This window comes from Ceratocystis lukuohia (assembly GCF_044167205.1).
Source record: "Ceratocystis lukuohia strain C4212 chromosome Unknown Supercontig6_pilon, whole genome shotgun sequence".
NCBI lineage: Eukaryota > Fungi > Ascomycota > Sordariomycetes > Microascales > Ceratocystidaceae > Ceratocystis > Ceratocystis lukuohia.
Genome location: NW_027263525.1, coordinates 320,571 through 348,276, shown reverse-complemented (window position 1 = coordinate 348,276; position 27,706 = coordinate 320,571). Strand labels below are relative to the sequence as shown.

General features: G+C 49.6%; 11 protein-coding genes across 11 annotated transcripts; 4 read left to right on the top strand and 7 right to left on the bottom strand.

Annotated features, from left to right (window-relative positions):
• Positions 1–248: 248 nt before the first annotated feature.
• On the bottom strand, positions 249–2,048 carry HOO65_060096 (CDP-diacylglycerol--glycerol-3-phosphate 3-phosphatidyltransferase; the record flags this gene model as incomplete). Its single annotated transcript, XM_071003803.1, has 4 exons — positions 249–1,215; positions 1,287–1,567; positions 1,631–1,702; positions 1,773–2,048. 4 exons carry the CDS (start codon positions 2,046–2,048, stop codon positions 249–251), a joined length of 1,596 nt encoding a protein of 531 aa, XP_070857446.1.
• A 353-nt stretch (positions 2,049–2,401) lies between these two features.
• On the top strand, positions 2,402–3,318 carry HOO65_060095 (NADH dehydrogenase ubiquinone 1 alpha subcomplex subunit N7BM; the record flags this gene model as incomplete). Its single annotated transcript, XM_071004009.1, has 5 exons — positions 2,402–2,456; positions 2,726–2,803; positions 2,869–2,911; positions 3,037–3,195; positions 3,267–3,318. The coding sequence occupies 5 exons, from the start codon at positions 2,402–2,404 to the stop codon at positions 3,316–3,318; spliced, it is 387 nt and encodes a 128-aa protein (XP_070857445.1).
• Positions 3,319–3,757: 439 nt separating this feature from the next.
• Positions 3,758–7,522, bottom strand: HOO65_060094 (NAD(P) transhydrogenase, mitochondrial; the record flags this gene model as incomplete). The annotated part of the gene is made up of 7 exons (XM_071003629.1): positions 3,758–4,330; positions 4,392–4,777; positions 4,855–5,025; positions 5,091–5,393; positions 5,471–6,082; positions 6,148–7,197; positions 7,429–7,522. The coding sequence occupies 7 exons, from the start codon at positions 7,520–7,522 to the stop codon at positions 3,758–3,760; spliced, it is 3,189 nt and encodes a 1,062-aa protein (XP_070857444.1).
• A 937-nt stretch (positions 7,523–8,459) lies between these two features.
• On the top strand, positions 8,460–9,491 carry HOO65_060093 (Porphobilinogen deaminase; the record flags this gene model as incomplete). The annotated part of the gene is made up of 1 exon (XM_071001052.1): positions 8,460–9,491. The coding sequence occupies one exon, from the start codon at positions 8,460–8,462 to the stop codon at positions 9,489–9,491; it is 1,032 nt and encodes a 343-aa protein (XP_070857443.1).
• A 455-nt stretch (positions 9,492–9,946) lies between these two features.
• HOO65_060092 (Glycine cleavage system H protein) lies at positions 9,947–10,613 on the bottom strand (the record flags this gene model as incomplete). Its single annotated transcript, XM_071004064.1, has 2 exons — positions 9,947–10,344; positions 10,493–10,613. The coding sequence occupies 2 exons, from the start codon at positions 10,611–10,613 to the stop codon at positions 9,947–9,949; spliced, it is 519 nt and encodes a 172-aa protein (XP_070857442.1).
• Positions 10,614–12,273: 1,660 nt separating this feature from the next.
• On the top strand, positions 12,274–13,716 carry HOO65_060091 (Septum-promoting GTP-binding protein 1; the record flags this gene model as incomplete). Its single annotated transcript, XM_071003887.1, has 4 exons — positions 12,274–12,611; positions 12,725–13,307; positions 13,466–13,540; positions 13,618–13,716. 4 exons carry the CDS (start codon positions 12,274–12,276, stop codon positions 13,714–13,716), a joined length of 1,095 nt encoding a protein of 364 aa, XP_070857441.1.
• Positions 13,717–14,325: 609 nt separating this feature from the next.
• HOO65_060090 (uncharacterized protein) lies at positions 14,326–15,594 on the bottom strand (the record flags this gene model as incomplete). Its single annotated transcript, XM_071001051.1, has 1 exon — positions 14,326–15,594. The coding sequence occupies one exon, from the start codon at positions 15,592–15,594 to the stop codon at positions 14,326–14,328; it is 1,269 nt and encodes a 422-aa protein (XP_070857440.1).
• Positions 15,595–17,938: 2,344 nt separating this feature from the next.
• HOO65_060089 (putative sugar phosphate/phosphate translocator) lies at positions 17,939–19,723 on the bottom strand (the record flags this gene model as incomplete). The annotated part of the gene is made up of 4 exons (XM_071003806.1): positions 17,939–18,355; positions 18,469–19,094; positions 19,437–19,501; positions 19,599–19,723. 4 exons carry the CDS (start codon positions 19,721–19,723, stop codon positions 17,939–17,941), a joined length of 1,233 nt encoding a protein of 410 aa, XP_070857439.1.
• Positions 19,724–20,785: 1,062 nt separating this feature from the next.
• HOO65_060088 (uncharacterized protein) lies at positions 20,786–22,392 on the bottom strand (the record flags this gene model as incomplete). Its single annotated transcript, XM_071003850.1, has 2 exons — positions 20,786–21,566; positions 21,944–22,392. 2 exons carry the CDS (start codon positions 22,390–22,392, stop codon positions 20,786–20,788), a joined length of 1,230 nt encoding a protein of 409 aa, XP_070857438.1.
• A 2,018-nt stretch (positions 22,393–24,410) lies between these two features.
• On the top strand, positions 24,411–25,889 carry HOO65_060087 (uncharacterized protein; the record flags this gene model as incomplete). The annotated part of the gene is made up of 1 exon (XM_071001050.1): positions 24,411–25,889. The coding sequence occupies one exon, from the start codon at positions 24,411–24,413 to the stop codon at positions 25,887–25,889; it is 1,479 nt and encodes a 492-aa protein (XP_070857437.1).
• A 198-nt stretch (positions 25,890–26,087) lies between these two features.
• HOO65_060086 (abc-type nitrate sulfonate bicarbonate transportsystems periplasmic components-like protein) lies at positions 26,088–27,105 on the bottom strand (the record flags this gene model as incomplete). Its single annotated transcript, XM_071003985.1, has 2 exons — positions 26,088–26,722; positions 26,835–27,105. The coding sequence occupies 2 exons, from the start codon at positions 27,103–27,105 to the stop codon at positions 26,088–26,090; spliced, it is 906 nt and encodes a 301-aa protein (XP_070857436.1).
• Positions 27,106–27,706: the final 601 nt, after the last annotated feature.

Below are 27,706 nucleotides of genomic sequence, written 5' to 3'. Positions count from 1 at the left end.
AGAGCTATGCCGTATGGCTTTCATTACTGCTCCTTGTACATTATATGTATTCCTATAGTTTCCCCCCTTTGTGCTTTATCAATGCCCCTACGCTGATTCCTGTGAAAATGCCGTGTTTAAGCTTAATGTCGAAGAGTATAAAATGTAGAGTTAAGACATGCTATCTAATGCAATGCAACGTGGGAATGATAATACAGATATAAAATACATGGTGGTCGTTGACCGTCTTCGACTTGCCCTCTAATCACTTACAACGCCCCCCCTACAGCTTGCACAAACCACATGGCTAATCTGACATGGATGCCTACGCGTCTCTCTGGCTTTGCCAGATCATCTACCGTAGTCTTGGACGCGTATTCCTGTAGCCACTGCTGTTCACGGCCTAGCTTTCGCTTCAGCTCCTCGTCACGTGTAATAATCAATGCCCCGGCTTCCAGATCCAGCGAGTAGCTTCTCTTGGTATAGTTGGAGCTACCCACAATGCTGATGGCTGGGTTGTTGTCACCAGGTAGCGTTACCCAAAGGCCCTTGGCGTGATATGTCCAACCATCCGGTTTAGTGACACACCCACGACGCCACTCCTTGAGCGTGATTGACGAGTCTCGGCCAGCTGTGTGAACAGCTCGGAGAAAGCGCCGTGCTAGATACGTGTAGGCATCGGGCAACATGCCCGAGACACCCTTAGACTGAAAGAAGCCGTTGGCGTGGGGCGAGGCCGTGATGACAGTACCGCTTTTAGAGGCTGAGCCAAGTAGCAGCTTTGTCAGAGATGGCGCTGGGTTGAAATAACCGGCAGTGAATGTCCACGAAGACTGTGTGTATTCCGGACGTGAGAGGGTTTGAAGAATGTGGGTGACAGCGGGGAGCTCGGTGGAGGAATCAGGCTGGAGCAATTGTGACATTTGCGAGAGCATGTACACACGCGTGTTCTTAAGAGCTGGATTTTTCTGGGCCGCTGCAGTCGGCGATAGGCATATTAGAGGGGTCAAAACAGACGTCGCATGGGCTACAAATGCGGCAGGGTTCTCAACTGGTGCGGGGCCGGTGTTGGGCCACACCATCTCAAAGCCAGCAGGGTCATGGCTAGGCTTGATCAAGTAGCTAAGCGATGCGGTGGCGTGATGTAACTTGCTGAAGTGCTCCGTGATGTGTTTTGAGGAAAATAGATGGTAGCGGTCTTGGCGGTTAGTGAAGTAGTCCATGGACAAATTGGCGCTATGGATTAGTCAGCATGCATGGCCAACAGCACGTGAAGTTCAACAGCTTCAATTGCAGCCAAAACTTACCCTGACAAGATAATCTCGTCGTCCATGCCGTAGAGCTTCATGTGCTGCAGTCCCCAGCCCTCATTGATGCGCTTGGGTATGTGTTTTTTGCGCAGACCAGTCAAGTTGGGCGTATGGTACATGCGGATCTCGACTCTGTCAGCCCTAAACTCACTGATTAGTGGTGCAAGTAGTGACGCTGACGAGGGCTGCGGCGCTTCCCGCGTACCTCGCAGGGCATCAGTCAGGATGCTGACTTGAAGCTCCGGGTTGGTGCGCAGGGCAGCCTGGATAGTGTTGATCTTGAGGAGCAAAAGCCAGGTTAGCTAGTGGTGAGAACGAAAGGGGTCAAGAAGTGTACATACCAGGTCACGCTCGGACTTGCCTATGTACAAGGTTGAGAGAAAGACCCTGCGCTTGGCCGAGAGAATCTTGTCCTGTGGGGCCGTTAGCCACGACAGCACTAAGCTGGAATCTTGATATTTCAGAGACTCATCGTCTATTTACCTTGAGGGTCTTGTAGAACTCAGCCGGCGACTGGATCACCTGGATTTGCGAGCCATCTATATTAAACGACGGCGCAATCTGGTCTAGCTCAGTGACTATTGGTACCACACTTCCAGCACCCAAATAACCGGCCGCTGCATCCGCGGAGACTGACGAGGCCGAGCCATTAGCCGAAGAATACATACGGCATTGCGGTTGATATAAGGTTGATCGGAGAGAGAGCTGGCGGGTCTGCCCACAAAGACGGGGTGCACACCGCCTAAGGCCCTGAAACATAGCGAATGAATATTAATAGATGCGTAGGAAGGGGAGAGCCACTAGATCTAGAAGGGCTGCTTGTTTACTTCGTAGGCTGGTAGGGAAGCCAACACTTACGTCTTGGTGATACAAGGAATGGTATCCACTATACGGTTGCCCCATAAAAGCAGTATGTTCTGCCGTGAATCATACCGGCATTACCCGATATTTAGCCATCACGCCCGCCCGATGCATTGGCGAAGCTCACGATACTTACTTTTAGAACCTCAAGAAAGCTTCAATTGTAACCCTGTGTTCGCAACCACGCTCTCTTGGTCCTTTCTTATTTTATTTTTTGCCTAAAGCGCCCCTATTGTCGCTTCCAAGTCGCGATGTCAACAATCACGAGAACGCTGAGCAATCTGCGCAAGATTGGCTTCAAGGTTTGTCTGCAGGCTTTAAGCTACCTAGACGTGCTGCTGATCATGAAGCTAACTGTCATTCTTCCCTGAATATAGCAATATGTTATCCAGATGATGGTAAAGTCGATTTATTCGTTCTTGTCTCGGCAGTTTTTTGCTGCTGAGAGTCCTGATGCCAGCCGCAGGCTAACCTCTAGACGCTCTTCGATGGGCCTCCCACCACTAGTACATTGGTGTGATTGGCCCCTAACCTGCAAATACTACCAGAAGCGCATGACTGACAAAACAGAATAGGCGACACCAAGTATGGCCAGCTGATTGGCACCGACAAGTTCGGCAACAAGTACTACGAAAACAACGAGGAGCTCCCCCGTAAGAGCCCACCACCCGTCAAAAGCCATCCGCAAGCCAAGATAAATCTCTAACCTCGCGTATAGTCCGTACTCGCTGGGTTGATTACAAGAAGCACGACTACGATGCGTATGTTGAACACAATTCCTCCCCGACAGTCGGCAGTCTCTCTCAACGTTTAAACTTAAACCAAGAGCCTCTCTCCTCTTGACCGCGCTCGTCTGTTCAATTAGCACTAATCTTCTCCTTGATAGTGGCCACATCGAGCCTGGCTGGCACGCCTGGATCTCCTACGCAGTTGATCAACCCCCCACACAGGACGCACTACTGCAAACCAAGGTGCGCAAATGGGAGCGCCCTGAGTCGATTATCAACCTCACAGCCACACCAGGTGCCTACAAACCGTACAACACGTAAGTCGTCAAATCCTGGGCATCAAAATGCTACCCCTGGGGTCTATTTCCCCCGCTAACTTGATATTCAGCACCGTACCTAAGCTCTCTGCCTGGCAGCCCAAGGTCGCTGATAGGCGGTAAATGAACCAAGGCACAGCGCTCATCGTCACCACATAAATCGTGGTTCAGCCGCACCGAGCCCATAAAGAACAGACACGCAGTGATATTGCGTATAGAACGAACACCAGACAGAATCTTAGTACAGACCAAGATCAAACACAACTCTACCAATTGGCTCACGTGATTCCCGTGCATATCCATTGTAGCATGCATCATGGAGTGCATGTATTGTATTACATTACGCATTAACTTGCAGACAGTCTTTGTCACCCCCATCTATGCTATGTCAGCTTGCTCTCTACAGCTGCCTTTAGAGCTGTTCATTTTTTAATTGTTAGCTTTTAGCACCAAAGACTCATGAGCACCAAGGTGTTTCTCTGCTTACCGTCACAAGATGTCTTGGCATCTCCAAACAACATCTGTGTTCCTGGCATGAAGAACATAGGGTTTGGCACGTCGGCTATAGATGGCCTGTCAGTACTTGCGGCTTCTCTTGCTTGAGAACATATTGTCGCTTACCGTATCCGCTAGACATTCCACGCTTCATGACAACCACCTGCTTACTCTTCCACGCATGCAGCACCGGCATCCCAGCAATCGAGCTGCCTGGCTCTAGCGCAATTGGGTTTACCGTATCATTGGCTCCGATAACCAGCGTGATGTCCGTGTCGCTAAAGTCGTCATTGATCTCATCCATCTCCAGCACGATGTCGTAGGGCACGTTTGCCTCGGCTAGCAGCACATTGCACTGTCCTGGCATTCGGCCGGCTACCGGGTGGATGGCAAAGCGCACGTTGACGCCCTTAGAGCGCAGCATGCGCGTAATCTCACTGATTGAGTATTGTGCCTTGGCAACGGCCATGCCGTAGCCGACGACGATGATGACGTTCTCAGCACCAACAAGGGCATCAGCTACATCGCCAACACTAGTTTTGGTAATAGCCCCTTCGATCTTATAATCGGATTGCGATACAGGATGTGCCATGCCACCGAAGAGGACATTTCCCAGTGAACGGTTCATAGCCGTACACATCTGTGGTCAAAGCGTGTCAGTCCCTATGGTTTGGAGTACAGTAGTTTGTTAGTTCGCTTACAATATACGACAAGATTGAGCCTGATACGCCAATCAAGGCTCCAACACTAGTCAATAGCGGATTGTCTAGCATAAAGCCCTCGGCAACTAGTGCAAAGCCACTATAAGCGTTCAACACCGTAATCACCACCGGCATGTCGGCACCTCCGATGGCTGCTGTGGTAGTCACTCCCTTGATACACGAGAGCAAAGCATTAGCTCCTAAAGCCATAGCCGCTATTGCTGGTGACCCAGGTGCCAGCGTCAAAAATGCACCCATAGTTGCCATGTTAGTGCCGAGCAAAGTGCCGTTAACGAGGTGCTTTCCGGGCAGGCGTATCGGTTTAGAAGACATGCGGCCGGCAAGCTTCATAAAGGCCACAACAGAGCCAGTAAATGTGATTCCACCTAGAGTGTGGCATTACCTGCCTGTCAGTATGCTTCGGGCCAATAATAAGTGTGATGTGAGTTGAGTGAGAACCCACCAATAAGAACGCCAAGGTAGGCTGTGATCAAGTGAAGGCTGGTAGCATGATCAATCCCAGACATGACACTGCCAATGCTTGTCATCATAGCTGCTAGACCAACCACAGAATGCAGTGCAGCAACAGTCTGAGGAAGGTCGGTTGGGGTGATGCGCTTGCCAATGAGCAATCCTAGCGAAACGGTCCGTTAGCCACACCAACACAGCAAAGTTGCAATGTTACTTGATAATTCTCACCAATCACAGCTCCGACTGACGCTAGTACGCCAAATTGAGTCAAGACCTCGGGCGTAAAGCCGACAGCCAAAAGCGAAGCCAGGACGCCCGAGGCAACTCCCAGGATTCCCAGCATGCTGCCCATTCTTGCGGTAGCCTGCGAGGCCAAGCCGGCCAACGAGCCGATACATAGCACTGAGCTAATCAAATATCCAGCTTGGACTAGGCCAGCTGCTCCGGAAGATGCTGCAATAAGAAAACCCCCACCAAAAAGAGCAGCGGGAATAGCAGAAAGGTACGGATACTCAGGGGGATCAGTTGGGCCTATAGGGGCGAGGCATTGCGTTAAATAAGGCTTGTTAGGAGCGGGACATTGCAGGCAGGGCAACTATACAACTTACGTTTGAACATATCGAGCATGCGCTTCGTAATGACAAAGCCACCCGAGATGTTTACAAATGACAAAACTACCGATGCAGCACCTAGTGCTTGCGGCACTGTCTCCGGACTGTATCCCCCACCTAGCACAAATAACCCTCCAATGCCAACCATGCCCGAGATGGCATTAGTAACGCTCATTAGAGGTGAGTGAAGTGCTGGTGTTACACCCCATACCACACGATAGCCAATCAACGATGCCAACGCAAAAATCATAGCGTTGCCCATAAAGACCGGGTCGGTAGCCTTACCGAGGCTCAAAATAGCACCCATGGCCAGCGTAATAGCACCGACTTCACGCGCTGTTTTACGTAAGGGAGTGATAACAGGAGCGGAAACCGCAGAGGGGGCATCAGTACGAGATGCCGCAGGCCTTTGGGGAGGGGGGGCTGGATGTGGAGCAGGAGGCAGAATTTCGCCATTGAGAGTCACGATGCTCCCACGGACAACTTCGTCAGCAAGGTCGATACCAAAGTGCTTGTCGATGGGTGCCATGGATAGAAGCAGTTTGGTGATGTTGTTGGAGTATAGCGTCGAAGACTGTGTGGGGAGACGTGACGGCAGGTCAGTGTAGCCTGGAAAGATGAAATATCCAGATTAGCAGTAACATGGGACACGCGCAAGGGATACCAATGCTTACCAATTATCTTGACATCGTTGTAGACGGACAGACTCCCAGCTACAGTAGCCTCGCAGTTGCCTCCAGCCTCGGCGGCCAAGTCCACGATCACAGATCCGGGCCTCATGACGTCTAGCATGCTCTTGGTAATCAAGACCGGCGCTTGGCGGCCAGGAATCAGCGCTGTTGTGATTATGATGTCAACGTCACGAGCCTGGTCAGCGAACAGCTTCATCTCAGCCTCAATGAACTCCTTGGACATTTCTTTGGCGTAGCCGCCAGCACCAGAGCCATCTTCCTTTACTGAGACCTCGATAAACTCGGCACCTAAAGATTGCACCTGTTCGCGGGCGGCCGGCCGCGTGTCAAAGCCACGCACTATGGCACCCATCCTGCGAGCTGTGGCAATAGCACTGAGCCCCGCCACGCCTGCACCAATAACCAGTATCTTGCAGGGGGGGATTTTCCCGGCAGCTGTTACTTGGCCAGTCAGAAAGCGGCCGAACGTATTGGAAGCCTCCAGAACGGCCTTGTATCCGGCAATATTAGCCATCGAGCTGAGGGCATCGAATACCTGGGCACGGGATATGCGCGGGACCATGTCCATGGCGAAGAGCGTGGCTTTCTGGGCAGCGATCTTATCCACTAGCGCTTTGTTCTGGACGGGCTGGACAAAGGACAAGATGGTGTGGCCGGCTTTCACGTGTGGCACTTCATCTAAGCTAGGGCTTCGGACCTTGAGGACAATATCAGAATTCTTCCATACTAAGCTAGGCTCGGCGACAATAGTTGCTCCTGCGGCTAGATAAGCGGAATCGGGGAAGCCAGCTAGAGCCCCGGCACCAGACTGGACGATGACATGCGCAAAGCCTTTTTTCAGCAGAACAGCAACATTTGCAGGGGCAACGGCTACGCGGCGTTCTCCGGGATAGGTTTCCGTGGGCACACCGACGGTGAGGACGCTGTATGGGGTGGACGAGACAGGAGCAGATTGTGAAAAAGACGAATACCAAGCGGAAGCGGAAGCAGAAACACTAGAAGCGGCTTTAGTAGAGTGCGAGCGAGTCAAGGCTGTATTCGCACTTGTCATATGCCTTAGAGAAAAGAGTCTTAGCCCGTCCGACGGCACAGGACTTGCGGCTCTAGAAGAGAACGCTGTTGAGGCAGTCGAGTGCCAATGCCACCTTGGAGGAGACACAGGCATGCGATTTTGTCTCAAAGCTGCAGAGCGAGCAAATCAGCGATTCCATTCGAAGAACTTCCATGCACACTGTGGCTATTGCAGCCACTGTAGTATCTTACCTAGACACCAAACCCCCCTCGAGATAGACGAGTCTAGAGCCGGAACAGACCCAAAGCCCAAGAGGGCTATTGGTCTGCCAGATGCCAAAGACATGGCTCAACAAAACAAGAGAAAATAAGCCGGTGTAAGCAAAACGCAGTATATCAGCACAGCGTGAATTTATGGTGATGACATCTAGTATTACGGTCGCCTAGAAGGTTAGGGGAAACAATGGACGACGAAGGGCCGACAACAGGAAATGGCGCATTAAGAAAGAGGGGGAGGAGCCAAGAATCGAGGGTCTTCACTCCATCGCAGTTTTTGACTCTTTGGGGATCCCTATGGGGCCTCTGACAAAACCGGCCATTCTTTGCATGTTTCCGTATGGCTGTCTTTCCCCCGCTTACGTTACATGAATTGACATTACTCCAACTATAGCTACGTAAGCTAGTGAAGAGTAACACGTGGGAATATCAGGATATTCAGTTCAGAGACACGGCCGAAAACGTAATTATTACCACCAAGTCCCAATGAGCTGCCTTCTCGCGCATCCTGCTAGATGGAAACAAAGGAATAAAAGAAATGAAAAAAAGTGGTGATGGAGCCACTTTGACTACTGATTGATAAACAAGGTTCTGATTTTGATCAATTCTTATCAGATCTTAGTTTCTACTCTGCACCGTGCTAATAGCACTGATCCTTGTTTTCACACAGTAGTCCTTTACTAGTGCCCCGCTACGTCCTGCTCTCTGGGCCGCGGAGGTCCAGACACAAGGCAATAACTCCCCAGCTCTAATCACGACTTCGTTTTTCGCTTTCCATTTTTTTTTGTTTTATAGGTTCCAGAAACATCACTGGCATATTTTCAACGTTGCAACTACTTGCTATCAAAACTCTAGCTTCCTAGTTCCCAGGGAAAGAGCATCACGCAATAGGAAAACTCTGACGCTGAGTCACTGTTAACACTTGATCACAAGACAGATTTCACTGGGCTTTATTAAGCAGTCTTCGCCTACTAACCATATCCCTCTCTTTTCTGCACACATATACAATGTCTGCTCCATCTCAACCTACAATCATCAACATTGGCAGTCGCAAATCGGCACTTGCCCTCAAACAAACCGACCTCGTCATCCAAGCTCTACAGAAACTCCACCCTGACCATGAGTTCCGCGTCAACAGCATTTCTACAGCTGGCGACAAGGACCAAGTGACGGCCTTGTACAATTTCGGCGGCAAAGGCCTGTGGACCAATGAGCTTGAAGCCATGCTGGCTGCCAACGAAGTCGATTTTATCGTGCACTCGCTCAAGGACATGCCAACTGCTATCCCTGCCGGATTCACTCTGGCCTGCATCACTGAGCGCGAAGACCCGCGCGACGTAGTCGTCTTCAAGGCCTCGCTAGGCACTCAGTACACGTCGCTGGCCGATCTGCCCGCTGGCAGCGTAGTGGGCACTAGCTCGATCCGACGCATTGCCCAGCTGAAGCGGCGCTATCAAGGACTGGAATTTGCCGATGTGCGTGGCAACATTCAGACACGGCTACGCAAGCTTGATGACGATTCTGGCCCGTTCTCAGCAATTATCCTAGCTGCTGCCGGTCTGCTGCGCATGGATTACGGCGAGCGCATCGCGCAGTACCTCGACAGCGAAAGTGCTGGCGTGCTACATGCTGTAGGACAGGGCGCTATTGGTGTTGAGGCTCGTGAGGGCGATGAGCGCATCGCGCAGTTACTAGTTGGCATCCAACACGAAAAGACACGGCTCGCTTGTACGGCAGAGCGCAGCGTGATGCGGGCTCTGGAGGGTGGCTGCAGCGTGCCAATTGGTGTAGAGACATCTTGGGTTGGCGGCGGCCATGTTCTACATCTCAAGGCAACCGTCGTTCGGCCAAATGGCAGCGAGGCGGTGGATGCAGATGAAAAACGCGAGATCAAGACGGTGGAAGATGCACATGTATTTGGCAACGATATTGCCAAGAAGCTGTCGGGTATGGGTGCGGATAAGATTCTAGAGGGCATTAATGCGCTGAAGCACACTGCCCCCGTCAAGCAAGTAGAAACACCGGCGACGACCGCGTAGAAAAGGTCAAGGCTCAAGGACAGTCGTCTGCTATGACGTCAACATTTTACGGAGGGCATGTAAGAATAGGAAGAGAACAATAAAAACGTTGACGGAATGGTCTACTGAACATGGGGTCAGGAAATGGCATGGTAAGAATCACATGACCGAAAACAGTGGTGGGGTGACTAGTCACTATAGATGGTGGTTGAAAGCAGTTTTTTATTTTTGGCGATGCCCTGTCATATATGTAGGTACCACAGAGAAAAAAAAAAAGGAACATAAGATAGTACATAGATGAGGGCGAGGTATCAGATAAGGGTAACAAAGCTGTCTGGAGTGTTGAACAAGGCTTCCGAGTAATCGATGCGCAGGCAGGGGTAGAGACGAAGGGTTGAGAGGTGGCGAAGAGACAAGAGACGGCGACGACAACGGGGGTAGAATCGCATGGCCCTGATGTCCGTAAATATGCCGCTTTAGTGGTCGCCGCTTTGGGTGAACTTGTCGTAGTCCGCAAAGGTCATCAGCTCATTGAAGCTCTTGATAGAAACATCGTCCAACTCAACCTTGGCAATCCAGCCACCTGAAAGGTCCTCGGGGGCCTGGTTGATGGTAGAGGGCTTATCCTCGAGGGTGGTGTTCACGTGCACGACACGGCAGCTGATGGGGGCGAGGATATCGGATGCAGACTTTACCGACTCAACGGCGCCCATGGTGTCACCAGCCTTAAGCTCAGCACCGACCTCGGGCAGCTCGACGTAAACGACATCGCCCAACTTCTCCGCGGCATACTCGCTGATTCCAATAACGGCGGTCTTCTTTTCGAGGTCGAGGTCGACCCACTCGTGGTCCTTGGCGTAGCGCTTCTCGAGAGCTTAGGAGCAAGAAAAGAAGATCGGGGTTAGCACATAGCGAGGGGCCAGGCGGAAAGCGTTACTCATGAGGGGGGGGGGGGGGGAGTAGGCTGGAAGCCAGAGAGACGGAAGACACGGGGGGCAGGGAACAGGAGGCAGAAGACATACCGATCCTAGAAGTTGAGAAGGCATGGCGGCTAGCGGCAAGGGCAATAGGCCGGGCAGTGCCTCTGGGGACAGCGGAGGCGAAGACCCGGGTAATAGGAAGGGACCGGATGACGGAGGCCATTGTAATAGAGGGGAGCGAGGAACGAGGAGCGAGGGAGGTGAATATTGGGTGAGGTTGGAGTGGGAGGAAGGGAAGAGAAGAATAGAATGATGGCGATGGCGGGGACTAACGAGAAAGAAGAAGCGGGAAGAGTTAGATACTCGGAAAACAATCCTTGAAGGAATCCTTGATAGTAGCCAACCAGCAATCCGTGGCTTGTGCTGGGATAGTAAGTATCTACGTTACCGCAGGAGAGAAAAAAAGCAGTGGAGGGGAAAGAATGTTTAGTGGGGGTTAGACGGCCCTGCTATGGCCTATCCACTGTATTTTAGAGCCTAGATAGCTCTTCACAGCTTTTTGCAGCTCTTCTATCGCATCTTACAAGGAAGGAAAAAATGGGCGAGAAAAAATATGGAGCCGCTGTTTTCAGGTACTTGCCCGAGGAAAGAGACGCTCTTTTTAATGGGTGGATTGTTAGTGGTATTATTGTGGAGGAGAAGCATCAAGAAATGGGGTTGGTAGATAGCTAAGCAATGCGGCGAGTCTAGCAAATGAATGACATCACCCAACCGGCCGCTTTGCATCCAGGCCTCAACTATGGAAGAATAGAAAAAACAAGCTGCATCAAGGGAAGCAGGCATGTGCAGGCAAGCCAGCATGGCAGCCTTGTCAAGAACAAAGTAAACAAACAAACAAGCAGCAGCAAAAGAGGGGCGGCTTCTCTTGCCCGCGTTCCTGCTTATTTTGGCGGCTCTTGTAATGCCCTGGCTGTGAAACGAAAGCAAAGAGAGAAAAAAGCGGAGACGGACGGCAGCCAGCATGAAATTCCCCAGCTCGAGTTTTTATGCTGTTTGATTGGCTGGTCGAGGCGTTTGCAGGCGCCAGTTGGAGAGGAAGCAATAAACTGTAGCTCGCTGTAGGGCTGCAGCCTATAAGCCCTTCGTTTATAGAGTAGCCCCTTCACTCGTCGGCCTTGCTTATAGGGGGCCTCAGTGCTAGAAGCCAGCTCGATAGTGCTGGACATTAGTGAAGCCAACGCCTAATCGTTCATCGTCAGCCCTGTCCTACGTCTTGTCACTCTATCTTTATCTTTGTTGATATCATCGATTGCAGCGTCTGTTTTCTCTCTTCATTCTTTTTTTTTTGCTCACGATCGTCACTTTATTCTTGGTTCGTGTCGTCACCTTGAAATTCAACGCTTTTTTTCCTTTTGTACTTCTACTTCTTGTTCCTCATCTTGTTCTTCTTCTTTTTCTTCTTCTTCTTCACGCTCACTTGAAATAATTCTTTCTTTTTTCCCTACTTTTTTCTTTCCCCGCTTCAAAGTCCGCGACGCCTTTTCTTGCTTCTTTTTCTTCTCTTTTGTCACTCTTGATCAAACTAAAAATCCACTTCTCGCATTAAACTAAAATCACATCTTTGGCTTCAGGTTTTTTCTTTTTTTGCTTCTTTCTTTGAATCCGCCCTTTCTATCTCTCTACCTCTCTACTCTTCTGTTCCAGCCCTGTCTCTCCCTCTTCCCCTCAACCAACTAACGGGCGAACAAACCGACGATAACCCTACCCTCAACCAAGCAAAGAAAGCCCTGTCCTCTTAGACTTGGTCTTCAATTTCGACCCTAGCGCTTTCCTTGCCTTCTCCCTTCTTTCTGCTGTCTATTTCTACTCCCGCCGCGGCCATCATGGACCCTCAGCAGCAGCCACCCTACACGTCTACAGAGGCCGCTCCCGAAGACACCACTATTACCAACTCTACTACTCTTATTGCTGGGCCCCCTGCTGCCGCCACGGATCCCGACAACGCCTCCCCGTCTGCTGCTGACTCGCCCTCGCCAGCCTCTATCCCTTACCACCCAGTCTCATACTCGGCTCCTTCGTCACGGCCGTCTACCGGCCATCACTACAGCCAAAACTTTGGGGACGCTGTCGCACCACAGCTCGATCACCCCCACAACAATAACAACCATAGCCCTGAAGATCTCGTCGACCGCTACTCGGCCACATCCCTAGACCAAAACATGTCGGCCTCACAGTCTCAATATCAGCCCAACTCCTCCCACTCTCATTCCCATTCACAGTCGCAATCTCACCTACACCAGCAGCCATCATCACGGCCATCCTCAGGGCTTGCAGGACACCAGACGTCATCACATTCTTCACAACACCACCAACAACAACACCAACAATTCCAAAGCCAGCACGCACAACACCCCCGTCATCATACGATTACCAATCTCGCCCCCCAGCCGGCGCTTCTGCATCTTCGTCATCTTCTGCCGCTGTTGCTGCTGCTGCCGAGCAGGCTCGTCGCGATCATGTGGTTATCAAGGTCGGCATGGTTGGCGATGCGCAGATTGGCAAGACTAGTCTGATGGTCAAGTATGTTGAGGGCAGCTGGGACGAGGACTATATCCAGACGCTGGGCGTCAACTTTATGGAAAAGACTATCAGCATCCGCAACACGGAAATCACATTTTCCATCTGGGATCTTGGTGGCCAGCGCGAATTTGTCAACATGCTGCCGCTCGTGTGCAATGATGCTGTAGCCATTCTCTTCATGTTCGACCTAACGCGCAAGAGTACGCTCAACAGCATTAAGGAGTGGTACCGGCAGGGCCGGGGGTTCAACAAGACCGCTATTCCAATCCTGGTGGGCACAAAGTATGACCATTTCGTCAACTTCCCGCGCGAGGAGCAGGAGGAGATTTCCAACCAGGTGAGTTCCCGGTCTTTATCTGAGGATGATACGGTAATATGCCGTATCGTGTCTGCAAAGAGAGATGTTGCCTGTCTTTGTTGCTTGACTCGACTACATGTCTATCGTCTTGTTTTACTCACTTTGTTGCTTTTATTAACACTATGTCTTGAATTCAGGCCCGGCGTTTCGCCAAGGCAATGCGTGCTGCTCTTATATTCAGCAGCACCAGCCATAGCATCAACGTACAAAAGGTGAGTCTTCTAGTCCTGCTCACCATCTCCTCTGGTCCACTTGCTAACCCGCCATTTCCTTTTTCTTCCACCTCTAGATCTTCAAAATCGTCCTGTCCAAAGCCTTTGACCTAAAGTGCACCATTCCCGAAATCGAAAACGTCGGCGAGCCGTTGCTACTATACCAGAACTGCTAGGCACGAAGTCAAGAAACCAAGAAGCGAGATCAGACAAGAAAGAAGAAAAAAATCCCAAAAAACAAAAAATTGTTTTTTTTTACTTTTTTTTTACAAAAAAAAAATCTAAACATTGACTGAAATTCAATCACCGCTTTTCTTTTTCTTCTTTTTTACCTTGAGCTTCTATTTTCTTGTTGTTATATTTTACTCTTCTCTTTGTGCGTTTCGTTTTAGTTTCCTTATCATTGCTGTTGATACCTTGCTCCTATTCCATTCTCTCTCCTTTTGCTTGCTTTGCCAACAGTTCGCCCTCTCATATTCCATCATGTTGTTATACTCCCCATCTCTCTGCATGCATTTCTATCACTCTGCCCTCCCCTGTAAACTCTAAACAAACTCGAATATAGCACCTTCAAATGAAATTTATAATCAATAACTGGTATCTAACAAGTAACAATAACCGTATATCTATCAAGGCAGACAAGCACTGTCTTAGCCATGTCGAACTGACTTTTTTTTTTTTCTTTTTTGTCTTCCTTAACCCTTTCGCCCTTACGATCTCAAGGAAGAGACAAAGTCCATCTCTGCTTTCATTTCATGGCCATACACGTATTCATTCGCACGTACTCAGTGCGCTAAGAACCGTGCTACCCGCATCTTACGTAGATATGTCCCATCTTCCACTGCCATGCCCATATCTGGCAGACTACGTGCTCTGGGCGTGTCTGAGACAGAACGAGAGTGGGATGAGGTCCTGGACTGGATAACAGATTCACTGCCGTTTGGCGTGTCGCTGTTAGAATGACTGTTGCTAGTGCTATCGCTATAGCTTTGGGTATGGCCTTGGTTTTGACTGTGGTAGGTATGGCTCAGTCGCTGGCCGTAGCTCAACCTTTGACTCTGGCTTTTGCTTGGGCTAAGGCCATTACCTGTCTCGCTACCATCACCTGCACTTGATGCACCACCGTCAAATGATTTCACACCCGGCCCAAACGAGCCTCGTGCCGACGAAAATTCCAAGGATCCATTAGAGCTGGAAGTAGATGAGTTGGCCTGGAGAGGCAAATCGCATGGTATTTTTTGCGAGGCAGACCGGCTGCCGCGTGAATGGTAATGCTCTGCATTGCCTTCTGTGGCTGCTCGAGCTCCACTCCGTTTGTTCAAGTCCTTCATCTCATCGAACGACCATCTCGGCTCTGAGATGGCCCTAACATGCTTGTGCCATCGACGGCGGACATTGTGTAGGCGAAGTGACATACCACTTGCAGCCTCTCGATCACGGTCACTCTGATTACTTGACTCGCGGTTTTGGTCATCTAGGAAGTTAAGGCGCGCCGCCTTGTCACTGTCGCGATTCAGGGGAGACCAGTTGCGGGGCCGGCCTATCAATTTGAACTGGCCGAATTCTTGGTCACTAGGTGCCGTACGTCGGGAGGCACGTGCTGCTCCATCGGAAGCAGAATTCGGGCGGCGTAGAGAGTTTGACGAAGTGAAATGCGGCTTTCTCTGCAACAGCGGCATCTGGCCATGTTGCAAATGAGATTTACCCTTGCTCATACCTATAGCATTGTCGGATCGGCTATTGGGCCATGTGTCACGAGAAGGAATTCCCACTGCAATTGTATCATCCGAGCCTTCCTCCTCGATTGTGGATATGGAGGCCGTGGCGCTAAAAGCACGACGCATAGGTAAGCGAGCTAAAGATTTGGGATTAGTGTCGTCAAGTTCAAAATTGCCAATGATGGCAGCAGCGTCAGCCTTGGCCTGGACAAGATAATCGTCTTCCGATGAGCTCTGGCCGCTCTCGTAAAGTTGACAGATGACATGGCGAGGGCCTGGGTATAAATGCGGTATTGACACCTGCGGCACGTCGGATGTTCGAGGACTGGAAAACATAGCTTCAGGGATGGTAATGAAAGATGAGCGATTGTTAGGGTCACCTAGGGTCATGGGTAGCGCCGGTGTAGGTTGCGTTGTAATGGAGGTTTCGACGCAGTGTTCAAACACAGTTCGTTCATGTTCTTGAACCACCACACAAGGGCAGAAACATGATGCAGTAAAATCGGTAAGTTTTGAGCCAGGAATCCCCAGCCGATGGCGAATGCGTTGACGTTCTTTTGCGATATAAAAACCCCATCCTTCATAGTAGACGACGTTTCACATGTCATTGTTAGCTAGATGACGTCATGGGAAATCGTCAAAATAACAACAATAACAGAAAAAGAGCAAGGGAACGGGAAACTCACCAGCAAACATAGAAGCTCCAAAGCACTCGATACACGAAGTGAGGCCCTCTCTGCGTAGCGCACTATCTAGTCCTGATTCGCCATTTTCCACATCAATTAGACGCTGATGGGTCCGGCCGAAGGTCAGACATGGTATGGCTAGTTTCACCCACATGTTTGGACCCTGCATGTTTTTCCAGTAACCAGCTTTGTTAGCGGCGCTAACCGTGCTAGTTGCAACGGGTGTTTGCTCCCGTTGAGTGCACATAGGCTGGATGGTTGATAGTTGCGATGAGTGTATGTGGTCTGTCAGACTGCTCCCCCCACGGAAACCACGGAATAAGCCCATCGTCTGATGCATGTGAAACAGGCCAACAGAAAGGGAGAAAGAACAAGAACAAAAGGGCAGCAAATAGAAGCGGTAGACAAGATGCGGGATAAAGCCAGGAATGAGAGCAAGAAAAGGACGTAGCCGCAAGTAACCGGCCTGTTGTCGGTTAGACGGGCCTGAACCGACTGACTGATCGACGTGGGGAAAAAGGTGAATATCGGTCGATGCTAGCAGACAAAAAGAATATAAATAGAAATAAATAAAACAAAGCAACACGAGTTAGCCGTCGTTTGTCACTTATTGGAGGGGAGAAGGCGAGAAATAAAATAACATCAAGTAGAAAAAATGGGAAGAAAAGAGAAAAGTAAACAACTTGACGACTATTTGTGATGTTTATCAAATATAATAATTCGAAGAAGAGCAAGTATGAAAAAGCAGAAAAAAGAAAAAAAAAAAAAGGAGCAATAAAAAAAAGAATGATTAACGAAGCGGAACGATGCCAAAGAAGACGACAAAAAGAAGAAAAGATGATTAAGAGAGAAAGAAAGAGAAAGGGGAGAGGGGAAGACTGAGAAAGAGAGATCTGTTGAGAACAAAGAAATGTCTTGTCTTGTTTGATGGCTTTTTCGCAATTGCTTGCTTCAAACAAGGGAGTTACCGTTTTAGCAGATCTATGAAGTGATATGGATGAACGAAGAAGGCAGGTAATGCCGCAAGCTGGGTTTCACAAGGAGCGAGAAAGAGCCTGTTCCTGCCCCTCCCACAAAAGGCAAATCCAGTGGCAGAGGTGCCGGTCCCTGCCGTCTGTTCTTTGCTTAATTTTCATGGTGCATGCAGCCCGGCCTGTCGGTATTCACGTCTTCCCGATTACCTATTTGCCCTCTTTTCCCCTGTGGTCTCTCCCTTGCTTCTCTCGTTTTCACCTGTCTGGAAAGGGAGCCTACTAACTTCCCCCACTGATGCCCCTCTACCCAGCCTTCCTGGGCCTGCTTGAAGCAGTGAGTGTGAAAAGAGATGGCCAACTGTTTTGTTCATGTTCTCCTTCTCTCTCCCTAGTCCTCCAGTTGTAGCTCCCTCGTCCCAAGACTGGAGATATTGGAGCCGACCCCTCGAGATAGGGCATACCAAAAAACCCACCCAGCCAATCAACCCTTAGGATATGAATTGCTACCGCGCTTATTAAGAAGGAAGACTCCTCGGGGGAGATCGTTAGAGACACATGTCTCAGCTCCATCATTGCCTTGCGCTTGAACAAGAGACAAAGACAGAGAGGTAAACAGAGAAACGCACAAAGCCAGCCAGATATAGGATTCGAAGCAGGGGGGGGAAGTACCGTAATTGACAGGAAAATGATAATAGACCATCGTGGTGTGGACATGGGCAGAGAGCAGATGACTGGGCGTTGTGTCAATTACAGCAACGCCTGGGAAAACAAAACAAACAAGATAAAAACAAGGACATGAGATATGGATTCAAGTGTATATAAGAAAAAGAAGAGTAAAGTCAAATCCGTCATATCGATCACGCCCAAGAACACCCTCCCCATGTGCACCCACGCGCTGGTTGATACTTGAATACACGCCGATGCTTATACGGGCAGCTTGGCACGAAATTGGCAGTGTCATGTGCATCAAGTCCGTAATAGTGCTTTTCATAGTCCCCTCCTTCCTGATAGTCCGCTATACTACCATCCAAATGACGAAAACCAGCTGCGAGCAGTCTTACTGGTCTCCTCCCTGGCCTGCTCAGCTGCCTCGCTCACCTGCCCCGGCTCTGGAATTGCTCCGGCAGGGAACATATGCGACATGAGGAAGAACATGACAATAACTGACACGAAGACAATCACAGACCGCCGCATCAAAGGCGACATCCGGCCTTCCTCGCTAACAAAGGCGCGGGTGTATGCCACGCCGGCAATGGTCAGGGTCTTCATTTGATCCCAGCCAAGAGAGTAGACAGTCAGGCCTCCTAACGCAATGCCGTAGCCTAAAATCTGCAGCGGGGCAATGGGGGTACCCCAAATTATAACCGACAATACAACCAAGAGAATGGCCTTGAGAATGCCGGCCAAGACAAGGACCAGACTCGATGTTTTGCCAATCTAATATTTCGAGGAGCCAGGGTTAGAGCACGAAACATGAGATCCGGACAGCAATGCAAATAGGTAATGAGGAAGCAAAGCTGAGAGACAGGTGCGGAATAAAAAGGACTTACCAAAAACACTGACGCAATGTTCAATGTTGATGCGACACCTGCGTTCAAAAAAAGCATGCCAATGCCAGTTTGCCACAAATCTTCCATTTTGAAAGAAGGAAGCTCAGTAAACAGCGCCACAGTGCAGTTCATTACGGCGCAGACAGGCGCAAAGTAGTACAATGATACAAGAGGGTCCATCTTGAAATCGTCGCCAGAAAGCAGGACCTGGATCATGGTTAGACGAGTGCCCTCGAATATGATGCCCAGCATTTGGTAAATGAAGCCAGCCATGGAGAACTGTAGCTCGCCAACACTGGTAATGGCTACACCCAGCGTGATGACCAGGACATTGATCCACGTGCGCAGAGTAGGGTGTTGGGTGCCCAGGAAATAACCGATGAGAAGGACAGTGCAAGGCGCAACAGACTTGAGCATCTGAATGTAGGCCACACTGAGGTACATGTACACAATGTTGCTGAAAACCAGCGAGCCACAGTAGCATACACCAATGGGCACTACAGCCCGAAGATAGACACGGCCGGTCATTTTGACCTTGTGGCGACCATCAAGAAGCGAGGTAGTGCGCGAGAGCACTTGTGTTAAGCCCGTAGCAAAAATCAGATGCCAGCATGTGAGGATAATGGCTGTAGAAGGAGCAGACTAAGTTAGGGACGAGCACTAAATGGATATGGTTACGTGGACGGTATGAGCGCAGCAAAGCGCGAGTCGCAGGCCTATTATAGCTCGGATGAAGACCTTAGGAAAGGGCAAAGTATAACTCACGATAGCCTGTAGTAGCAAACTTAGTTAGTAAGAGCGGACACGACGGGAGGAGGGGAAGCAGCGGTTGACAAGACAGCCAAGAACAATAGCATCATTCCCCCCCCTTTTTTTTTACACTTTTCTAGATCAAAATCGAGAAAGTATAGATTGAGGGGGGGGGATGATAGATGACGCGTCGGAGGGGTAGGAAAGAAAAGACATACGAAAATTGCGGTCGAGTAGCCATTTGTTGAAGAGAATCGTGGAATTGGAGCAAATCATCCACACACTAGAAATAGAACGGCAAGAATAAGCAGTTAGACATCTCCTAATACAAGAAAAATGCTGCTGGTATCGTGATGCGATGGTTAGCCGCAGCGACATACATAATGTAAATGCTAGGGTGTAGCGAAAGACCAGCTCGTTTCGCAGCGGCATCAGCCTGAGCTTTTTCCACCTCAAATGAGGATACTGGAAGGGTATTGCGCGGGGGCGCTGTAGATGAAGACATGGTTGGGAACAATGGGTCTATGTGTGCGTGTGTGCGTGTGTGAATGCACTCGTCTTCGGAATATTGGCGTGCGTGCGACAGACAAGCAGGTAGGCAGGCAGGCAGGTCGGTCAGGAATTTAGGTCAAGATACAGCGGCGAAATAAATCAGCGGATGCAACGAGGATGAGGGATCGAACGACGCCTGTGTATTCCAACAGTGACCCTAAAAAAAGAATCTTTTCAAGTCTTCTAGAAGCCAAATAAGGGGGCTCGAAGAAGGGACATTCGAGGACTAAATGAAACGGGAGAAAAGAAAAAGAAAGAGACGAAAAAGCAAGAGAAAAAGAAAGAGAAAAAGAATACTCGCAAACAACAAGAGAGAAAAGGACGAATAAGTTATGTGACAAATACGCTGTGAGTTAAGAGCGACGGCGGGACTGCAGCTATAAGGAGAGCAGAGGGCAGGCGCAGGAATGACTAAGCGAGACGGGAAAAAGAAAAAAAGAAATGATGACAATTGGAATGATGGCAAGAACGAAAAATGATCGTGAGGTTAAGGAAGGAACAAGAAGAAAAGAAAGACACGGAGAAAAAGGAAAAGAATGGAGTTAGATTGGGATTATGGGCTTGCTAGAAGCAGAAATTCAGGGATGGAAAGAACTAAAAAGGCCAAAGAAAATAGGAAGAATAAGGACTGTGGGTTGTTGTCATGCAGTGCTAAAGAATGCTAAAAATATACAGAAGCCTCTAACGAAGCCCCCCCCCCCCCAACATTTCGCCTAACAAGGAGCACCACTTCATTCAGGCTCTAAAGTAAATCACAGCTCGCTGCCAAGTCCACGTTTTTCTCCCTCTTCTCACAGCAACCCATGTACAGCCCATGCTCTAAAATAGTTCTCAACAAAAGTGGAATTTAGTACGTATGGGCGACGTGTTGTTTATGCCTTAACTCAAGCTCTAATTAAAACAATGCTGAACCCCGGTGAAACATGAAACAGAGCCCCAGCCAGATCTCTAACGTGTGGCTGCAGCACAGCTGTCAAGCACAGACCTCCACCTGTCGCCACCTGTCTACGATCTCTCAAGACATGCATAGACTAATCCCTGTTTTCTTCATCACATAATGCAGGCCATATGGTCCGTACGCTTCAGGTGCTGGGTCCCTCCACAGTTTCTCCAAAAGCTCAATGGCCTGCAACACATTCGCCGTCTTATACCGTGAATATCGCAGGCCCTCATACACCATGTTCTGCTGTGGCTTGATAATCAAACACGACCCAACAATCATCACCGGCCAAAGCAGGACAGCACACATGGTGGACATGGCCAACGACATCATTGTAGCAATGGCCGAGTTAACGTGCTCCTGTACATCCTGGATCACACGCACATCACCAACAACTGCGCCGCAGCGAGCTGTCTTGAGATATACAAGCAGTGCATGGCGATACACAGACGCCAGCGAGTCGCGATCCGCATCCCAAACAACCGCAGTATCCGCTGGAGGCTCCCATCCACTGATTCGCTGCTCCAACTCGGTGAACTTGCGCATAAGCCCGGCACTCGGGCTATTATCAGGCTCCTCGAGGCGCTGGCGTGCAAGGAGGGAGACGCTTGGAATTAGTGAGAAAAGGCCATCGATTGAGGAAAATATCACGCCAGAACTGTCGAGCCCAGCAACCTTTTCACCGAATGAAAACAAGAACGAGTCGAATGGCAGAGTGCGGTTCTCATCAAGGCCATACGGGGTGATGTTTGCCACCAAAACAAGGTACGAATAGATCTCCAGCATGGAGCCCTGGAGCTTTTCTTCTATGGAATCAAATGAGCTAGGCATTTCATCCTGCAAAGAAAGCAGAATGCTGCGAAATGCTCTAAGATGGGGGAAAATTGTGCCCCGGTGATGCCGCTGTAAAGACTGTAGGGAAGCGGCAAGAATAAAGACAAAAGTTAGAGAAGGGGAGAGACGATCAAAAAACCAAGGTTCGGCCTTACCTCTATTTGGCAGAGCAGCATCACTATTGTCATTACCCGCAACTTATGCTGGCGATCATGCATTGCTGTGCTCCCACTCATCATATTCTCTCGCAGCCTATGCAAAACAAGCCCGTACAGTCCTAGTGTAGCCTTGCGCACCGCTGGGTCGGGGGTTTCCATTGATGCGCAAAGATGAGTCCCGCCAAGACATAACACGGCCTCCATTAGCGAGTCATCGCTATGTGCTAGCGGCATGACATACTGTAGAAATGGGTTCTCTGCTTTTGTGTTGGACACCAGGATCTCAGTTGTCATGTGGAGATAGTGCTCGAGAAAGTTGTTAGAGAAGGCGCTTGAGTAGACTGGTCGTTTAGAAGACTCAGAGCAGGTTTGGAGCTTGGGCGAGACAGGGACTCTGGATGGGAATGTGGGCGAAATTTGGCGGTCCCTAAGGTTCTTGGGAGAGTGAGCCTGTTGTTGGATGGGGTGCGCAGATTGCAGCTGCATGCCCCGAAGCCGTATGCACTGGGAAGAGGCGTCCTGTGCCGGTGTTAGCCTTGAATCTGTGCCCTGTGGCTCCACCAACGGTGGCAGTTGTTGTGACTTTGTAGATTGTAGCTGTTGAGGCCCGTTTGCTACCGATGACACGGCCTGTGGCTGCACAGTCTCCGTGTTTATCATAGGATCTGTCTGTGTACTTGACGAGACCATTTTAGCCAATGGCACCGGCGTGACAGGGCGGCGGGAAGAAAATGAAGAAGAAATGGGCTGTATATCAGTGTTTGTACTCTCTTCTCTCCTGTTCTCTATATTCCCAATTGCTCCATTGTCAATAGCCCCCTCTTCTGGCCCACTGCCTGCTTTCCTCCCCGTTAAATCCACGATTGTAACCGTCTCAGTAGCCTGTCCTGTACCGACCACAAGGTCCTGGTCCTTTGTGCCACTTCCGCCACTCCCGCCTGCATTGCCCTTGGCTACAGGGTACACACACTTTCTTCCGCTGCGTGTGCAAGTCCAGCACGACGGCTTACGCTCGTCACACTTTTTCTTGCGTTGGCGACACAACATGCATGCCCCCCGAGACCGGGAAAAGTACGGCCGAAGCGTACGGCAGGGAGCGGATTTATCGGCTTGAGGGGAGGCATCCTCCATAGCAGAAGAAACCAGGCAGAGGATAGGCGATATAAGTCTGAGGAAGAGAAATCAAGCGAAAGAAACAACAAGGAAGTTAGATGGTAATACCAGCGTTCTTGAAAAGATACAGCTTGAGACTCGTGCTTCGTAGCGTTGTTGGAATCGTTTTGTGGGAGCGTGATAGAGATCAATGCTTAAGGACCATCATGCAGCAGCGAAATTGAAAGACTTGGTAGTAGGTTGTATTTAGGGTTATTGAGTTATCATTCCTAGGGTTGCCTTTAACTCTTGAAAGGGGTTAAAAGGCAGCGAAAGGTGCTGAGGCAATAACGATAGAAGCAAATAATCGAATGATTGTTCTGGTCTAATCCCCAACAAGAAATCTTAAGATTATCATAGCTGAGCTGCCCCTGATCAGACAACCAGTCGATTTGTTCTCCTGGCTCAACCCTACACAGACCCTAAAATACGTGGTGACCTCACGTTGGTAGTAGTGTGTTGTACGACGCCTTTTTCTTAGGTTAGTACATACGAATGCACCTGCCCTGGCTATACCTAAGCTTGGAGTTAAGAACCCTCTAAGGCCGTCCAAGTACTAGCAGTTTATAGGTCTATTAAACTATTCATAATAATATTCATCTCCGAAGATACCCCTCAAGCTGCGAGTAATTCCGTTTCGACTTTGCCATTCTCGGTTATCATCAGCCAGCAAATCCCGCCGCGTCAGTGGAAAGAAAAATATGCGTCTTAACCCATAGCTACTAGAAATATACGAAGGAAACACACGCTAGCCAATGCTTCTCGCGATTTCCCAGCCAGGAAAAGAATACCTTTTAAAGGCACATGGCACAAGAAGAGATGTAACTACCTTCGGAGCACAAAGGAGAAGGCAGTTAGGCGAATCACACTACCGGCTTGACTGCAAAGCTAACGACTCTAGAACTCCTGTCAAAGCAATAACCCCTTAAGTTTCCCACAAAATTCATAAGATTTCCTTTCCACATGGCCCAAATTAGTGTAGGTTTTGAGAATCTAGTACATGATGGAAGGTTCTCGGCAGGTTGAGGGTTACAATGGTGGCTCTGTTTACTGCCGATTGAGTAGGTGGCAGAAAAAAAAAGGTCATCGTCCCAGCCGCTTCATTTTTGCTTAGAGCATACAGAGCAGTTGCTTTTGTAAACTGCGCGAAGTAAGCGGCAGGAGGGCATCTTGTGGCTGGCTTCAATCAGGTGCTTCGTATGAGCCTTTTGAAAGCTTCCCCAATCCCACCTCGATACACGTAACACTGCTCAATTTGATGTGTTGTTGCACTATAGAGGCCGTCATCGTGCTATCGCTTCCGTCAGTTGTTTCCATAGTTAGCACAACAAACTACCTATTCGGCCTTGTTTTGCTCCACTGCGTTTCCAAGAAATGGAACCTTCCGCGGGGTCAGGCTGACTTCTCGCTTCTTTCTCCGAAAAGGCCATAGCATAGCCTGCTATTTATTGCCTACCCCCCCCGCCTCTTCTCGTTTCTGATTCTCTTCATTTCTTTTTCTCTCATTCAATCCTCACTATCTCCTTTCGTCTCACGCTTTTCGCTTCCCCATTAGAATGGCGAGTCGGTTTGCCCTCATTTCTGCTCTTGTCGTGGCTCTGAGCCCTTCCCTAGCCTCTGCTTCCACCGTATTCCTTGCCGATTGCGGTGTTGGAACTGTTCCTGATCACCCTACGTGGTCGACTAGCCGCGAGGTTTATGTCTATATTGATGGAAACAACAACGTCAAGAGTCCCAATACTCATGCTGTAGTCCCTTGGGATAACGGTGTCTATCCGTGGAGACTTTCCGGGGTCACTGTCCAGTTTAGTGACAACACTAACTGGGCATTTACCATTAACAACGATATCTTTGATTTCAATTATGCTGGCTATGGCATCCATCGTGATGCCAATGGTCAGCGTATTGAGTCCTTGTACTGCTATGCTCACCATGATGTCGATCTGGGCCCTAGCCCTTCTGGTTCGGGAAAAAACTGTCAGTCCACATTCTTGTGTCGTAACGAGGCTCCTCCTGTTCCCTGTCCCCCAACTGATGGGGCTCCTCAGCCTACTTCATACCCCGTTTCTCCAACTACTCCTAGTTATGGAGTTTCCCGAACCTCTGCGTCTACTAGCAATCTTGGTACTAGCTCATTTCAACCCACTGGCTGGTCGTCCTCCACTTCTAGTTTGAGCTCTTCCACCTTCTGGACCTCTACCCTGTATTCATCGGGCACCGGCAGCTCTTTACCTAGTCTTGGAACCACTAGTGGAGGGTCTTCATCCACTTCTATCCCGTTGTCTAGCTTTTGGTCGACCTCGTCGACTGTGTCTACACAGAGTCAAAGCTTCAGCTTCACGGGTAACACAACTACTGGCTTCCCTACGGGCACTTCTGGGTTTGGCACTGGCACTGGCACTGGCACTGGCACTGGCACTGCCACCGGGACTGTTCCTACTGGCACAAGCAACCCCAACCCCACCGACCCTGCTAGCCGATCCCTTACTGTCAAGGTTGAAGCACATCCTCGCCAGGTCCGCGTTCAGCGTCTTTGGACTGCCATTGTTCAGAAGGCACTCGTTGACATTTGGGGTAATTGCCACAGCGAAAGCATCTATTTGTCGGATGATACTAGCATTCGATACCGCTGCTCAGGAAGCAATATTGAAGGCTACGGTAGAAAGACCATTGTCCCTGTGCTCATCGATGCTCTCTACCGCATGGGCCAGGAAAGGACATGGATTGTCGAGAGCGATGGCTACACAACTCTCCCCATGGCCATGTCAGTCTTGGTCTCTGATGGCTCTTCAGAGGCCTTTGTCAAGTACAATCTCGAGTCACCGAGCTTCCGCTACGTTGGAGACCAATGCGTCGACTGCAGCCAGTCAGAGTCCAAGTTTACTTCAGACTGGGACTCGGCTGCTATCGATGCCTTTGCCCCAACCCGACCTCCCATTTCGGAAATTATTGTCGAAAACTCATGCAATCCCGAAAGCCACTGCATCCAGCCTGACGTTGAGCCCACTGGAGCCCCCCCTTTGTGGTGGTGGTAAACGAGCAATTCAGATACGAGATTGCCTATCGCGGCATTTTAGAAGGGGATTAGTTATTTATCTTAAAGGGGAGAGCACAGCATGTTAGCTATAGTTAGGCTAAGCCATATGTACATAGTTTTAATTTACATGAACTTCTTTTCTTAAACGTTGTTGAATTGGGGATTCTATTTTTTTTTTAATTAGAGGGCGGCTAACTCAAGCCCGCACTACCATAGCTTCGGGCTCCATGCCCTTGCCCTCGGATAAAACATCGGCCTTCCTTAGGATGGACACACACTTTTCCACGACTGCTAGATCAACACCCTCGGTCTTGTCAGCGAACTTGACAGTCTTTAGCCACTCGCGGGCGTCAGCTTCGGAGTAATCAAGATTCGCGCTGATCCACTGCACGGCCTCTTCCTGGTTTGCGTTAAAATGCTCAATCCCCTTGTCGATCTTGAAAAATAGATCCTTAACCCTATCATCGACTTTGCCATTCTCGCCAGCCAGCTGTGTCGAAGCAACAATCTTCCAGCTGCTCCACGGCGTGTAGATCTCACCAACACGGCGAATCTCGCCCGAGTCATAGTACTTTTTAGAGGTAAAATGCTCCCACATGAAAAAGTCGGCAGCACCCGAGTTGACAGCATCACGTAGACTGGCAAAGGTGTTGAGCACAACAGTAGACGAATAGGGAGGGGTCCCGGGCACAAGCCACTTTTGCTGGTCGGCAAGAACGAAGCCCATGACGTAAGATCCCGAGCCAATGCGGGAAACGCCGATCTTGGAGGCATGAAGAGAGTCAACTGAGGAGATCTCTGGGCGGGCAGCACCGGTGGAAATAGCCCAGCCTGGCAATGAAGCAAAACATCAAGAGGTTAGAAAAAGAGGGAATTGAAGAAGCTAGATATCTAGTAGAATAGCGTATTGTAGCGAGCCAAACTACAAGGTTATATTACTCACACAGAGGCGTTTGCACATACGTGCCGACTAGTCTATACCCGCCATCACCCGGCATATCCTCCTTACCCAAGCCGGCAATCCAGCCCTCGGTCAAACCAATGGCAACGTCAATCTCTCCCGCACGGATGGACGTGATCATGTGACCGGTGCCGGATGGAAATGGGATAAGCTCAGCCTCTAGACCAAAATACTTTTGGGCGAAGAATAGGGGAGTGGAGAAATGCTCGGGCACATAGCCGATTCTCAGGCGGGTAGAAGTGGAGGAGGCCATATTAGCGGCTTGTTTTGCTCGTTTTTTATGTCCGGTGACGTTGTTGGTGTGATAAAAAAACTGCCGAGTGAAAATGAAAAGATCTTTGTTGTAACTAGTCAACTTTATAAGAGCAGCAATTATTCTTTTACAGAGTTTGATAAGAGCACCTTGCGACAATAAGACTCAAGCTCCACCATTGAATGAAAGCGGGGCTTGGTTTTAGTATTGACGCATGGCAGCAACGACTCCATATGTACGTATGTACGTACCAATTATGGATTAGCTTAGCTTAGCTTAGCTATCAGCGAATGAAGAATGTCTTTGTATTATGCCTCGTAGTTTCCATATAAAATCCAGAAAGAGCACAGATAGTCAACAAGGCCCGTCTTGCCGAAAACGAACAGAAAAGTAAAAGCAATTATAACCCTCAAAGTAACCCTGAGATCCTGCTTGCTGGAATGCGGCAATCAAGCCTTTGGCCGGCCCAGCTTTCCATTTCCTCCTTGGGAAAGAGAATTACAAACGGCCCGTTAGCCCGAAACCCCGAACCATCTTGGCAGGCAACTACCCCCTTCCAGTGGCCATATCACAATAAACAATGAGTGTCTGCCACCGTTTT